The 16,416-nt window shown below is 44.0% G+C and overlaps 1 protein-coding gene across 2 annotated transcripts in view; it reads right to left on the bottom strand.

The window, feature by feature from the left end:
* Window positions 1-16,416, bottom strand: part of LOC129695430 (ADAMTS-like protein 1) — a 368,144-nt gene that overhangs the window by 82,469 nt on the left and 269,259 nt on the right. For both annotated transcript variants that reach the window (XM_055632373.1, XM_055632374.1), the window contains exon 5: window positions 2,343-2,579. In XM_055632373.1, the coding sequence (XP_055488348.1) occupies window positions 2,343-2,579 (237 nt within the window). The remainder of the gene's footprint in view (window positions 1-2,342; window positions 2,580-16,416) is intronic.

The following is a 16,416-nucleotide window of genomic DNA, read 5'->3' as shown; positions in this document are numbered from 1 at the left end:
GGCAACCATAGTAGGCAAATTCAAGTCAGTGCACCCAGCAGACGTTTTACAGGTCGCCTTGCACCTTGCTCATCCAAGGAGCAAGATTGAACACCCAGGGCCAGAAAGGACTTCTTCACCATGACTGGGAACAGTGATGCCTTTGGGATCTTAAATGTAGCCGCACAAAAACAAGCAACATTGCTGACAACTTAGATAAAAATAAATTAATTAGAGCATTAAGAAAGAAAAAAAATTAAAAGTTGAAACAAAACCTGTTAGCAAACATTTTTCTTCTTCTCATTCACAGGTTGGAATTCTCATTCCACCCATTAGCAGGGCAGGCTAGTGCAGAACTGGAGAGGCAAATCCCTCATGTAAAGCCAAGGAATCCCTGCATGTTTGGGTTCTGGTTCTGGACCAGTTTAGCTCGTCGATGGGATTGTAACACATACATCAGCATATGAACAACCCCACCTCATCCCCCACCCGGTCCTGGACCTGAGACTGACCTGAGTAGGCTCAGGACTGCCTACCCTGGAGTGGCTGAATGATTGCAATGCACTGTTTGAAACAATCAGTTACAGTCAGCTCTATTTGGCTCGATAGACTTGGACAACAAAAGTCTATGAACGTCAGGCTTAAAATTACCAACTAACCCAGCATAGTAACAGCCATTTACAGCAGAGACTCTCAAACATTCATACACTCCAATTATTGAAACAGGCCCTTCCTGCAATCACCAAATAGCAATTCTCCAATCACACTAACAGTTCCTCTTAATATCTTGAAACATTGATCAAATCATTTTTTAATCTTTTAATCTCCAGCGAATATAACTCTAGTCATGTAATTGTTCCTCCTTATTTAACCCTTGGGGCACAGGCATCATTCAGCACTTCCTCCTTCCTCAGAAGTGGTTCCCGGAACTGTTCCCAGGCCTCCTTATATAGTTCACCAGGGCTTTATCCAGCTGCAGCATTACATCTGCTCCATCGTATTCCAGTCCTCCAAAGGCCAGCATTCCATTAGGCCTCTGATTACTTTCTGTACTGTTCCAAATTCTGCAAGTCATTTTCATGACTAAGTGGACTGAACCAGAAAGGTTTTAAACACTTTGACTTAATTGGAACTGTTCCCAGATCGCAAAAGGGAAATTTAGACTACTGTGCTGTGAAACGAAAGGCAACTTCTCCGAGTGGTCCACACCCCGCTGGACATTGAGGCAGCACACCCACACCCCTGATGGGCATTGAACACGTGGCACAGCCCAGTGGGTGATGGTGACCATTCTTTCCGGCCAATTTACCCAATCTCTTGAGAACTGCCAGAGAACAATTTCCCAAAAAGTTGTTTTTTTTGTAATTGAAATAGCATGACTCAATAATATCAAACTTTATTGAAAGGAATAAGGACACAGTCACTTTCCCCCACTTCTATACTAGTTTGGTGATATTATTTGCAGAAGAAAAAAAATGTATAAGCGCAACGTGATTGATGATAGGCAATAACAGTCAAAGCCAAATGAAGAGGAAGATTCAATTGTACTGTTCGATAGGAAGCTTGACAAGTATCTGAAAGGAATGAGTTTGCAGGATTATGGGAGAAGACAGGGGAGGGGGACCAGTTGGATTACTTTTGCAACAAGCCGGTCTGGATATGATAAGCCAAATAGGCTATCCCATGCTGTGCTTATTCTGGGATTTTTTTGTGAAGGGGAGAAAAAGAGGAATGATCTGACAGCTGAAGACATGAGATGTGATGGTGGGAAAGAGTGAGGTTATGATGGTGTGAGTCTGTGAGTCTTTGGCACTGTAGGAGAAGGACATGAATGTGAGGGTGACGTGTGAGAGTATGGGTGGGTTATCAGGGGTTATGTGGGGTGGAAGTTTGGGTATGTGCATCTCTTTGAGAGATTCAGGAAATACTGGGAGCAGAAAAAAATCAAAGATAACCTAAATCACAAAAAACGTTATCAGTTGAGGGTGGCACAGTGGTGCAGTGCTGCCTTACAGAGTCAGAGACCCGGGTTCGATCCTGACCATGAGTGCTGTCTGTACAGAGTTTGTACGTTCTCCACGTAACCACTTGGGTTTTCTCCGGGTTCTTTGGTTTCTTCCAACACTCCAATGACATTCAGGTTTGTAGGTTATTTGGTTTTGGTAAAATTGGAAATTGTCTTTAGTGTGTAGGATAGTGTGGGTACGGGGGTGATCACTGGACGGAGTGAACTTGGGGGGCCGAAGGGCCTGTTTCCATGCTGTATCGCTAAAGTCTAAAGTTAAGTAAAGTCTTTCAGTTAAATTTCCCTTTATTTATTGTAATCAAGATACCATTTACAGCACAGCACTCTGGTTACTTACTTGGCAGTTTCCACTGATACACATGTGCAAAGTCTCAGTGTAACACCGGGTGCCATCAAGCACTTTTGGTGCCAGTTCCACGATCAGTGATGTTCCCTTTGCCAGACACTTCAATGCACAGGGCTTCTCAGGGTCATTGTAGACAGGAAGCCATTCGTAGTACTGGCCCTGGTACTTGACGTCGTTGTGAGCAGAACATTGCTGTGCACGAAATTCCCCAGCTTCAGGGGGGCAGTCCTGGGAAAAAAGAGCATCAACAAGAAAAAAAATGAATGGATTATTCTGAAAGCAATGTTTAAACTCTAAGATTTGTAGTTCACGGGAAAACAATCCGTGGACTGGCTTAATCATGTAGTGTCGTCAGACAATTAATTCAAGCTTCATAAGTATGACACAAACTTCAACCCTTTGTATTAAATTCTTAATGAGTGCATTGTGAGCTGGTTATAACTTTTTGCACAAATGTCAATGTAATAAAGCAAACAGCTTTTCCTTGAGTCATCCTTTACAGAAACATGCATGAAATTGCCAACTCAGACTGATTTAAAATGTCGGCATAAAATCTTACAAAAGCAGCCAAAGTTTGAACTGATATAATGAGGACTTGATTGTCACTTTCAATGCTGAAGCAACACTAACTATTTTATTTGTGTGATTTAAAAGGTGCAGAAGCGACAGAGTATTCCCTGGAGTTTGGAGTGATTAGTTTGATGTTTCCATGATGTTTGGGGTATCTGATGGAGTGGATGGAGAGAAACTACTTCTGCTGGGCTGGCACTGTCTAATGGATGGAGGCAGTAATTTCTGGAATGAATCATAGAATCTCAGGGCACAGAAAATATGTTATATAGATTAAGGACATTAGGCCCATCATGTCTGTGCTGATCAAAAAAGAGTATTTCAACCTAATCCCATCTTCCAGGATTAGGTCTAAAATGCTGTGCATGATGCTGGTCAATATCTGAATAATATTTAAAAGTGATGAAGACTTCTTTCTTTACCACACTTTCAGGGAGTGCATTCCAGATCCCCACCATCCTTCTTCTCCCCTCTAATCCTTCTATCTGGTTGAAAATACATAGGCTATAAAGCTTGCACCAGACTCAGGAATAGTCACTTCCCCTCTGTTATTAGGGCTTGGAATGATCCTTCCATAAACTAGGATACAACATGAATCATTGCAACTTCATTGTGGACATTGGACTTTGTCTCTGGATATGTAATGCTACGATGATGAGAACTATATTCTGCCCTCTACATCTTTCCTTTTGCTCTACTTTGCATTTGGGTTTGGGTTGACTGTATTTATGTATAGTATTGTCTAGTAGTTTGATTGGATAACATGCAAAGCAAATCTTTTCACTGTACCACAGTATAAGTGACAATAATAAACCTCAATTATTATAAATCAATGCACCTACTAGCTGACAGCCCCTTGCTACAGGAAATAATGTCCTCATTATTATTCTATCTAGGCCCCTCATAATTTTACATACTACAACTAAGTTTCATCTCAGCCCCCTCTGGTTCATGCCAGCTTATCCAATCTTTCCACATAGTTATAGGTTGCCAGAACCATTTTTGTAAATTAAGTTAGGGAAACACTTATGCTGACCAAATGTGTTTAAATTTAGGACTCTTCTGTAAATGGTAAATGCTAGGTCAATCATGTGAGACTGATTTGTTTTAATTAATCAAAGGTGTGAAGAATATGGGGGGAAAGGTAGGAGAATGAGTTAGTCATAGATCGATCACAGAACATGGAACAATGCAGCACAGACACACAGGTCCTTTGGGCCACGATGTCCGTGCAGAACAAGATGCCAAGTTAAACTAATCTCTCAGTCATGGTCCCAGTCCTCTTCTTCTTGTGTATGGCGTGCACAGCCTAAAGTTGTAGACACCAAAACACTACATCTATTTTTTGTGCATGCCGGGTTGATTGTATTAGTTGAAACAGGGTGGACCATGTGAAGGTTGCAATCTCTCACCCCATGGTCCCAGTGAATGGTAGATGAGAAGTGAGGGACTGAATGGCTACTTTGACAACAGATGCTGGTTAATAAACAAAATACAAAGCGCTGGAATAACATGCAGTATCTGTGAAGAACATGGATAGGCAATGCTTCTTCAGACCGCTTGTAGTGGCGGGTAGAAAGTTGGAAGAGAGATGGGGCCAAGACTAAACCTATGATAGGTGGATACAGATGATGTGGGATTTGATTGTCAGACGGTTGGTCAAAGGCCAGAAAGATGAAAAGATAAAGCTGTGAGATAAGGAGAGAAGAGGCATGAAATGTGTAGCCAGAGGAAGGGATATTGATGTAAGGGAGGAGGTACAGGGACAGGTGTTACATTTCCTGGAGTTGCAGTGGGAGTTACATCTTCTGCGGTTGCTGGGGAACTGCTTAACCTCCTCCCAGACCAACACGGATAGAGTTCCCCTGGTCCTCACCTTTCACCCCACCAGTCTTCACATCCAACACATAATTCCCTGACATTGTCGCCACCTTCAACATGATCCCCCCCCACCAATGACATCTTCCCACCCAACCGCTTTCTGCAGAGACAGCTCCCAACGCAACTCCTTGGATCACTCATTCCTTCCCACCCGAACCACCCACTCTCCAGCATTGATTACTACATTGAGTCATAATTTTAAAAGTGAGGGTGTTTTGTGTCGCTACCTTGTCTGGAATTTAAAATTACCATGTTGATGTTATTCATTATAGTAAATACATGGCCACAATCATTGTTTGAGTGTCAATCCTGAGTTCTGATTAACCCAATGCAGAGATTTCTGCTGATGGAGCCGAAATGTGCAAAATAAGAAAGGCACGCTAATTTGATCTCTGAAAATAGAAATCATGCATCCATCTGGACTTAATGTAAGTCATTGGGTGTTGGTTGCCTCATAACTATTTATATCTGAGGGGATGGTATCCCTCCTGCTGATTGTATTCAGGAAGGTTCTGTTTTTGGGAGAACCTGCTTTAAATATTCATTGCAGTGTTTGCCACAATGGTCACAGGGGATGTGGCAGTTTCCAGATGATGTGATTAATACAATTGTAGTGATGTGCGTTTTACAACCTAAATGGTGAACATTATTCTAGGATGGACCCCAAAAAATGAATTCAGTTCAGTTTAGTTTAGGCTATTGTCACGCGAACCGAGGTACACTGAAAAGTTTTTTGTTGCTTCATGCTAACCAGTCAGCAGAAAGACAATACGTGATTACAATCAATCCATTTACAGTGTATAGATGATATATAGTAAGGGAATAATGATTAGTTCAAGGTAAGTCAGTAATGTCTGATCAAAGATAGCCTGAAGGTCATCAAAGAGGTAGATATCTGATTTTAACAATGGTTTCTGATTCAAGACGAGTCGAGTCAAGTTGATTGTCATGTGCACATGTTTGGCGAGGAACAGGTACAATTAAAATCTTGCTAAAAGCAACATCAGAGGCACATAGACTCTCACAACACTCAAAAATATGCAGTCTGATGAAGGGTCCCAACCTGAAACATTGTCTGTCTATTTCATTCCACATATAATACCTGATCCATTGAGTTCCTCTGCCGCTTTGTTTTTGTACACAAAAACTTAAATTATACATATATTGCATATAAATTACACATGAACTCAACTAGCCAGTGAAAAGAAAGTGTGCCAAAAAAACACAAATACTCGTGCAATACACAATTAACATACAAGTCCATGATGGTGCGAAAGGTGGTCCGCAGATAGGGATAGGTGGTCCTGAGGTAAGTTAGGGTTGTGCAGGTTGGTTCATGAACATAATGGTTGTAGGAAAAGATTATTTCCAGAACCTGGTGGTATGGGACTTCAGGTTTCTGTACATTCTGCCTGATGTTAGCAGTGAGAATAGGGCATGGCCTTGATGGTAGGTTCTTTGAGGATAGATACTACGTTCTTGAGGCAGTGCCTCATGATGATGCTTTCAATGGTGGCGAGGACTGTACCCTTGCTAAACTGGGCTGAGTACTATTCTCTGCAGTCTCTTGTTTTCCTGTGAGTTGGCATTACTATACCAGGCCATGATGCAACCAGTCAGGGTATTTTTTTAACGTACGTCTGTAGAAGTTTGTTAGAGTATTCGGTAACATGCCAAGTCTTCTTTAACTATTGAGAAAGTCGAATTACTGGCATGCCTTCCTCCTGGGCCCCAGACAAATTATCCGAGATGTTAACTCTATGGAGTGCACATGGGGATATTGTTTGGAATGAATGGCTTTGAGTAATAGGGAGAGATTGGATAGACTTGGTCTGTTTTCCTTGGAGCAAAGGAAGTTGAGAGGTGACATTGTAAAGTTATATTAATTATGAGGCTCATAGATAGGATAGAAAGTGAGCCTGTTTCACATGGTACAAAACCAAAACTAGAGGACATAGAACAGAGGGAGGAGGTTTACGGGGATCTGAGGATTAAATTCTTCAAACAAAGAGTAGTTAGTGTCTGAAATGAGCTGCCTTATGGGCCCGTCTCACTTATGCGACTTTTTAGGCGACTACAGGAGACTATGTGGTCGCCACACGTTCGCGGGTGGTTGTCTGGTAGTCGCCTTCACGGTGGTGAGGAGTTCCCGCATTTTCGGAACTAGTCGCGGCTTCATTCGGGTCGCCGCTCATTTTTCAGCGTTGAAAAAGTAGCGGCGACCTGAATGAAGCCGCCATGGCGAGTAGCGAGAATTCTCGTGCCGTAGATGCAGTGGTAGTGGGTCGCCAGGAGGTCATAGGTTCTCGTCGCTTGTCACTAGTGCTGACAGGTGAATTTCATTGGCTCATTGGGATAAAAAACGTAAACGGTAGTTTTCAGAACCAAGGGTAACCGACCAGTAATGTTAATGTCTGCCGATCTTCACAGCCGTGTATCTCTGGCTTCTTAAAAGTTGTCTCCACTCCTTCTCCCCACCATGTCTCCCCCTTTTCCCCCATTCTCCCCCATCTCCCCCCCTCTTTTAAAGGACTTAAGTGATCCTTCCCATACACTGTGCTTTCACCATCTTAATTACAGTGCCAACCTTCCTGTTCATCGTGGTGTGTGTCTGTATCACATTGGCTTTGCACCGTGTGAATTTCACTCAGACAGCGCTCCCCCCGCTTGCCCTGTCCCCCACCTGCATAACTGGCTGGTGATGGAAGCGATGTATGTGTTCCACTCTGACAGTCGCCGTTCCAGTCGCCAGTTTTACCGCAACCTGCTACGACTTGACAGTTACCGGCAGTCGCCTGAAAAATCGCCTGTGGGACAGGCCCATTAGGAGGCAGTGGAGACAGGAACAGTAACAACATTTAAGAAGGATTTGGACAGATATTTAAGTGAGCAGTGCGTAAAGGAATATAGAAATAATGCGGAGAAGTAGTATCAATATAGATAAGCATGAGGGTTGGCATGCACATGAGGGACCTGTTTCCGTGCCATACATCGCAATGATTCTCGCTGTGTAGGACTTAAAGGGCCTGTCCCACGATGCGAGCACCTAAGAGCTCTCCCGAGTTTAAAAAAAAATCTAACTCGTGGTACCACATCAGGAATATTTTTTTACTCATGGAAATTTTTCAAACTGTTGAAAAAACGTCACCAATTTCCACGTTTCCTGAGTACCTGCTGTTAGCATTACGAGCCGCTACGAGGCATCCACGAGCTCCGACATACCCGTTACGTACATTCTACGTACTTACCACGAGTTTGATTTTTTTTTAAACTCGGGAGAGCTCTTGGGTGAACTCGCATCGTGGGACAGGCCCTTTAGTAAATTAAGTCTCGGTAAATTGTGATTCACTACCAGAATATGGTAGAGTCATAGAGTGACAGCGTGTGGAAACAGGCCCTTTTGCCCAACTTGCCCGCACCGGTCAACATGTCCCAACTACACCAGTCCGATGTGCTTGTGTTTGGTCCATATCCCTCCAAACATGTCCTATTTATGTACCTGTCCAAATGTTTCATAAACGTTGCAATAGTACCTGCCTCAACTACCTTCTCTGGCAGCTCGTTCCATACACCACCTCTGTGTGAAAAAGTTACCCCTCAGATTCCTATTAAATCATTTCCCCTTCACGTTAAACCTATGTCCTCTAGTCCTCAATTTCTGCACTCTGTGCAAGAGACTGTGCATCAACCTGATCTATTCCTCTCATGGGGTAGGGTGGCTCCATTCAGGATGTCCAAGCTCCAGTGTGCTTGGCCCATAACAGGAACCCGAGGATGCTGTTCACCCATGCATTAGTCCCCTCCTGATTCCCACAAATCCTTTACAGAGTGCATGGAGCTCCAATAAAGATCACAAAACGTGATACAGCAATCCATTTGATGAGCACTCTTATGCATGTGTTCACTCCAGGAAGATATATTGCCTTCCAAGTGCCTGTCAGAGATGTCACAGAAGACAACACTTGTTTAATGAGGCCACTGGTCGACTCAAGCCAATCTTGCTTTTCATTATGACCATTGTTGATCTGCCCCAAGTTTCTTCTGTACTGGTTGTTCATGGTTCACTGGATTGAGATACCATTTAGCAAAACTGCACTGGAATCAACCACTTAAGGTCCATCGGAGCGAGAGCAGTGGGAGACAACCAAGGAGATGGTGAGGATTCAGGACAAACATGTCTCCATTCAAAAAGAGGGTAGGTCCTAACTCTAGACCCATTGGATGTTACGGAACACATAGGGCATGATATCTCAATAAGAGGAAGCTCTTGGACACCAAGAGCTCAGTGATGTTGAAAGTCAGTGGAAGGTGCAGTTCCCGAAATTAGAGTGACACATTTAGAGTAACTCTTGAAATAGAGTCTGTGATAAAATCTTGACTGTCAAGATCAAGGAATATCCTAAGGAGTTCCAAAAATCCATGATGGATTGAGGTTGAGAAATGATGGGCTGTGCGAGAGATCAAAGCAGGAGAATGGGTGCAGAGATGGAAGATGTAAATATTCGGTTGGAAGAGTTGGGCGGGAATGGTAGGGGTGGAAGCAGAGCACCAAGGATCTTGGAGTCCAAGTTCATACCTTACTAAAGGTGGCAGAGTAAGTAGATAGGGTGCTTAGAAGACATATGGCATGCTTGCCTTCATTTCTAGGGGCACTGAGTATGTCTGAAAGTTGTTTATAGGACTTTGGTTAGGTTGCATTTGGAGTATTCTGAGTATTGGTCGCCCCATTACAAGAAAGACGTGGAGAGGGTGCAGAGGAGGTTTACCAGATTTTGTGGATTGGAGCGTTTAAGCTAAAGGGCGAGGTTGGATAAACTTGAATTGTTTTCTCTGAAACGTCGGAAGTTGATGGGAGACTTGATTAGGAGAGGTATAGATAGAGTAGACAGTTAGAATCTTTTTCCCAGGGTGGAAATGTTCAACACTAGAGGGCATAAGGTGAGAAAAGGGAAAGCTTAATGGAGATAGATGTGTTGGGCTGTTTTTTTTTAACCCAGAAGAGCAGTATGGGGGGGGGGGGGGTAGCTGGAATGCATTGCTAAAATTGGTAGTAGAGGCAGAAATCATAGTGGCATTTAAGAGGCTTTTAGATAAGCGCAAGGTAGCGCAGGGAAAAAAGGGATATGGATCACGTACAGGCAGATGAGATCAGTTTCACTTGGCTTCATGTTTGGCACAAACGTTGCACGCTGAAAGGCCAATTCCTCTGTTGTACTGTTCTATGTTCTATGAAGGGATTGCATTTATCTTAATGGAAAAGGGATGACGTAGGCAGTGACATGGAGGAGGAAGGATGTGAAGTGTTGAAAATAATAAACAGTAAGAGGGAGTATTACGTTTGTCAGGCTCAAACAAATGGTGCCCCAGGCCCTTAAACAACACAAGGAGGAAATAACACCAGCTCTGACTATCATTTCCTAATGCCCAAGGACTGGAAACATGTTGACGTAGTACTGCTGTTTATAAAGGAGAAGGGGTCAGGGTCAGACTATTGGTCTGATAACTAGGGGTGAGTAAATTGTTAAATAACTTCAGAGCAATAACATAACTCACCTAAAGGGATGCACGGGGGAACTGAGGAAATCAGAATATGTTTGTTAGTGAAAGATTATGGTTTGACTAATTGAACTTGAGGAGGATTGTCAAGATGAGTCTCGCATTTGATTTTGTGAGTATTAGGTTTTAGCAAGGCTTTTAACAAAGGCCTACTAGGCAGACTCATCAAGAAAGTAAAACCACCTGGGTGTCACGAGAAGGTGGCATGTTGGATCCAAAATGTTGGATTCAAAATTAACAGTGGCAGATTAGGTATCATGCTTTTAATGCATGCTAGACCAAGTGCAGACCCATTGGGTCTGTCCCCCAACCCGGATTTGCATGGGGGGGGGGGGTGGTGTGGGGCGGCATGCGGCGTCAAACACACTAACCACCCCCACACACACACACACTAACTACCCCCCTTGATATTATATTAATATTATTAATTTGCTCCTTTTACCCCATAACCGCCCTATCCACTGACGCATAGCCCCCAACTCGCAGGCGTGTCTAGAGTGGGGGGGGGGGGGGGGTAGACAGTGAGGGCAGAGAGAGAACGGGGAGAGACAGAGACAGAGACAGAGAGAGACAGAAGGCAAGAGACAGAGGGAGAGGGGGGCGTGGAGGGGAGGAGGAGAGGGAAGGTGGGTGAGGGGGGGGAGGGTGGGGAAGGAGTGGAGCGAGAGATGGGACAAGAGAGAGGTGAGGAGAGAGAGGAGGGGGAAAGGGGAGCTGAGAGGGGGGGAGGGGAAGACGGGAGGGGGAGAGGTGGGGGGAATGGAGGGGGAGGTGGAGGGAAGGTGGTAGGGGGGGAGGGGGGTGGAAGGAAGGGGGTAGGAGAGGGGGGGGAGGGGAGGGGGGGGAGGGGGTTGTGGAGAGGGGGTGAGGTTGGGGAGGGGGAGAGGGAGAGGGAGGGGAAGAGAGAGGGAGAGGGAGGGGAAGAGGGAGGGGAAAGAGGGAGGGGGAGGGGAAGAGGGGGAGGGGAAGAGGGAGGGGAAGAGGGAGGGGAAGAGGGCGATGGGAAGAGGGAGGGGAAGAGGGAGGGGAAGAGGGAGGGGAAGAGGGAGGGGGAGGGAGGGGAAGAGGGAGGGGGGAAGAGGGAGGGGAAGAGGGAGGGGAAGAGGGAGGGGAGAGGGAGGGGGAGAGGGAGGGGGAGGGAGAGGGAGGGAGAGAGGGGGGGGGAGGGGGAGAGACGATCGGGCCTCCCCGGAGAGGAGTGACAGGTAGAGAGCAAAGATTCTATAGCGGTATAGGATCTTTGGTAGAGAGGAGAGGGGAGAGTGGGGAGGAAGGAGAGGGGGGAGAGGAGATGAGAAGAGGGGGGGGGGGGGGGGGGGTGTAGGGGAGCCGGGTGAGTGAGTGGGCTGCCAAATGAGGAGACAGACGCGGCTTCTGACACAACTGGAATGAGCGTGTAGGTGGACGGGGGTTGGGAGGGGCAGGGCTTCACGAGCTGTGCTGGCAGTGAGGAGAAAGTTCAGCAGATGAGGCGCCGCTGACCTCAAGATCTGCAGAACAAAGATCCTATAGCGGAGCTGTAGAATCTTTGTTCTGCAGAGCTTTCTCGATCTTTCTGCGCCTTTTGAAGAACGGGGGGATGGGTGGACGAACGTACCTCATGGAAAACTGCGCATGCGCATTGACAGCAGTTGCATTAATTCACAGCAGCGGGGGGGCAGGGTCAGGAGGCAGGTGGGCCTGGATTGGTGGGCATGTGGGCATTGTGAGGTCAGCAGCTGGCAAGCGGCAATTATTTTTGAAAAAGTGAGTTTTGTAAACAACTTTATTCAAAATCTGGGGAAATAATCGACCGAATTTAGAGAGGAGTGGATTTCTGAAATCATAAGTTAAATCCTGATGAAATTGTAAAAATCTCCCCGTTTTTACATCTCGTTTTCGAGGAGATGCGTTTCAAAGGCAAAATGACATACACCCATGCACCCACACACACACACGCATACACACAGAGTTTTAAAAGTATATAGATAGATAGATAGATAGATAGATATAAATGAATGGAGTTCAAAATAGTAGACGGCAAAATATATTTTTTTATATTGCAAATTATACCAAAATTGGCAGATAAATTAATGATGAAGAATGTTCTAGACTGCGGGGTGATAACAATGGATTGGTCAAGTGAGAAAACGGAAATCTATTTGAATAAGTGTGAAGTAAAGCATTTGGGGAGGGTAATGAAGATGAGGGACCATCTGTTAATTGGTGGGATATTAAGATGTGTAGAAGAACAGAGGGATTTAGAAACTATGTCCACAAGTTTGAAGGCAGTGGGACAGGTACATCAAGTCATCAAGAATGTAGTTGGTAATTTACCTTTATTGACATGCATAGAGTGCAAGGGTGGAAGTCATGCTAGAATTGGATAAAGCATTGTGGAGCTGCAGTGGGTGCTGTGCACACTTCTAGAAACCACACTGCAAGAAGGATCAGATAGCACTGGGCAGGTGTGACTGATGCCAGGACTGGAACTAGCTAGCTTGCCATCTTCATTGCCATCTTGACAATCCTCCTCAAGTTCAATTAGTCAAACTATAATCTTTCACAAACAACCCTACTCTGGTTTCCTCAGTTAATATATGCATCCCTTCAGGTGACTTTGGAACAAGTGAGACTGAGGGAGATTTAATTGATGTGTATAATATTATGGGCAGTCTTGAAGTATTGAGCAGTATGGATGCCCTTTTTTCAGATCACAATTCCCTTTCTCCTCGGGAGTATACATTTATGTGTATTGGTGATAGTTAGAGGGAAGCTGAATATAAAATAGTCACTGAATGATTACAGGGGTGTCTGTGATTCACTCCGTGAAAGGATGGTAGAGGTAGAAATAATCTTCAGATTTCAACGTAGCTGGATAAGCATTTCAAGGGCTATGACCTGCAGGGATATGGACCTACAGTGGGGATGTGGGATTAACCTAAACCCTTTTGTATCTGGCATGGATATAAAGTGCATTTGTATTATACGTTTCCATGATTCAGCATGATGGCAGCAATACAAATATCCTCGCCCCACATCCTGCTTGTAGAGGGATGACCAGAAAGGCATGCAATACTCCAAATCTGGCCTAACTGAAATCTTATAGCTACATCATAGCTTTCTCACTCGTATACTCAATGCCCCAACATATGAAGGCAAGCATACCATGTGCCATTTTAACCATTCCATCTACTTGTGTTCCCACTATCAGGGAGCTGTGCACAGCAATGCTGTAAAGGGTTTTGCCATTAACTGTGTACTTTTATCTTACATTCCACCTTTCAAAGTGCACAAGCCCATACTGGAGTAAATGGATGGTTGGTGGTTAAAGTGCACTCCATGGATCAAAAGGCCTGTTTCAGTGCCATATTTCTTTGTGACCATGAAAATCATCGTGATTCATAAAGATGCCTTACTGTCACCCTCTCAAAAGGCAATTGGGATAGGCAATAAATGGAAACATCTCCTCCAAGTTAAGGCCTTCCAGACTGTTCCTCTCTCCAATGAAATTGTGATGACCTATTTCTGAACTTTGCCCAACCTTGGGTCTTCAGCCCCATTAATCTGGCTGGCTACTGATAGCGGGTTTTAAACAGTAAACTGAGCTAGTACTTAATACTCTCTGTGGGAAATAAATCCACACTACCTTCACCATTTGTGAAAAGATGTTCTGTAGCTTCTGTCATGACTGGCTTGCTTTAAGGTCGTGTCCTCTTGCCTGAGATTCCTCTGCTATGTGGAAACGTTTCTATCTATCCAATCAATTCCTTTTAAAAAGCCCCAAAAATCCAGCCCGTGAAGCCAAGGGAACGGAGACACCAGCTGTACATTTATTTTTTATTTACTCTTTGGAGCTGTCTGAATATTATGGGTTGAGGGCTTTGTTTCTGCTTGATAAATAAATTCTTTGTAAGAACATCTGGCAGTATGTGCAGTTTGAGGTTTACACAACCAGTGGAAACATCGATGCAAATGTTAAATGTGACTTGTGAGGATCCAGCATTGAGTAACTGCCAAAGGAGCTAAACTTGATAAATGACCAAGGCCTGTCACCACTGGGTATAAAACTATCATACAAGCCTGGGATTCCAATGCCATCTTTATTTAGACAGTTGTGGACTTACTGTTGGAACAACTCAGCAGGTCAGGCAACATCAGTGGAAAGAGCTATATGGTAAATCTTTCAGCACAAATATCCTTTGTTGTAGAATTCAACGAAAATGCCCTGAACTGTTAATTCTGTTCTTTTTTCCGCAGATGCTGCCTGATCTGTTGAGTGTTTCCATCATTTTCCGATTTTATTTCAGATTTCCAGCACCTGCATTGGTTTTTTTAATTTGCTCTTACCAGTGCCCCATTCAGTTGTAATAAGACTTTGCTACATTTATATACAATCCTCATTGGAATAACGGCCAACATTAGACATAACTTCTGAATTCCTTTCTGCACCTATATGGTAACTTGGTATTGTGTGCGGTTCTGGTCATCCCATGACGGGAAGGAAGTGGAGGGTTTGGAGAAGGTGCAGAAGAGGTTTACCAGAATGCAGCCTGGATTAGGGGATATTAGCTATAAGGAGACGTTGGACAAACTTGCACTGTTTTCTCTGGGGCATTGGCGACTCAAGGGAAATCTGATTCATTTATAAAATTATGAAAGACATAGATAAGGTAGGCAGTCAGAATCTCAAGGTGGAAATGTGAAGAAATAGAGGGCATAGGTTTAATGCAAGAGACGGAAAGTTTAAAGAAGATGTGGAGGGCTAGTTTTGTTGTACACTGAGAATGGTAAGTGCCTCAAATGTGTTGTCAGAGGTGGTGATGGAAGCAGATACTATAGTACTGCCTAAGAAGCTTTACATACTATTATCCTTTGTGGGTCAAAGGGCCTGTTCCTATATTGTACTGTTCTATGTTCTAGATTTCATGTGTGGAAGCACCCATAAACCCTGTACAGTATAACAGTATTCTGAAGTCTTTCTTCTTTTGAGCACTATTTTGCTCTTTCAATCTTCCTACCAAACCTCACTGTTCCATTGATAATTTTGTGAACATTCACCTTCACAACTTACTCTTGTATCAGTCTGCTTTACAGCTTACTACACAGTAAATAAGAGTCTCAAATCAGCAGGCCAGGTAAGGACAGTAGATCTCAGTGTGGTTAGTGGGCTTCTTGTCAATCTGGCTGTTTGCATTGTTTGTTTATTGCTACAGGCACGGTGGAGCAGTGGTAGAGTTGCTTCCTTACAGCCCCAAAGACGCGGCTTCAATCCTGACTACGGGTACTGTCTGTACTAAGTTTGTACATTCTCCCCGTGATCCCGTGGGTTTTCTCCGGGTACTCCGGTTTCTTCCCACACTACAAAGACGTACGGGTTTGTGGGGTAATTTGCTTGGTAAAACTGTAAATTATCCCTAGTGTATTGGATAGCTTTAGTGTATGGGGATCGCTGGTCGGCGCAGACTCGGTGGACTGAAGGGCCAGTTTCTGCGCTGTCTCTAAAACTAAAACTAAAAAAAGGTACTAGTGTGCTGTGGTCCAATGCGCTATGGAGAAGCAGCTTCTGGATCATGGTTCCTAGCAACATACTCCTGGCTCTCTGCTCCATCCTCAACATTAGGCTCAGGGCTACACTCGCAATGTGTCCTAACTGCCATTTCCCACATATCAATCTCTGGACTCACATCATCGTCAGTTAAGGAATTCTTATCCAGTAATATCATCCCCTTTTTAACCAATTTCTTCATTCAATGTTTTAGAATCCACAATAATTCCAAAGTCAAAATTTACAATGCTGGATGGTGTACTGATATTTTTCTTTGGTTTGTTCTTCATGCAACAATGAGAATGGATATATTTATTAAAACCCCCTCATCATACTTTTAATTAGCCTTGGTTATCTCTCACTATTGATGGAGTGCCTTTTAAACCAAAAAATATAATTATTATCTAAAAGCAAATTTAATCAAAAATTATCCAAAAGCAAGTTTAATGAAACTCAGAGCTCCCATGGATTTTGAAGAATCAGCAGCAAAGATAAGCAGGAAAAAGCACTGATTGGCTCTAGCCCGAGTGG

This window comes from Leucoraja erinacea, chromosome 3 (genome assembly GCF_028641065.1).
Source record: "Leucoraja erinacea ecotype New England chromosome 3, Leri_hhj_1, whole genome shotgun sequence".
NCBI lineage: Eukaryota > Metazoa > Chordata > Chondrichthyes > Rajiformes > Rajidae > Leucoraja > Leucoraja erinaceus.
Note: the sequence above shows the minus strand (reverse complement) of the source record. Positions and strands in the feature narration are given on the sequence as shown.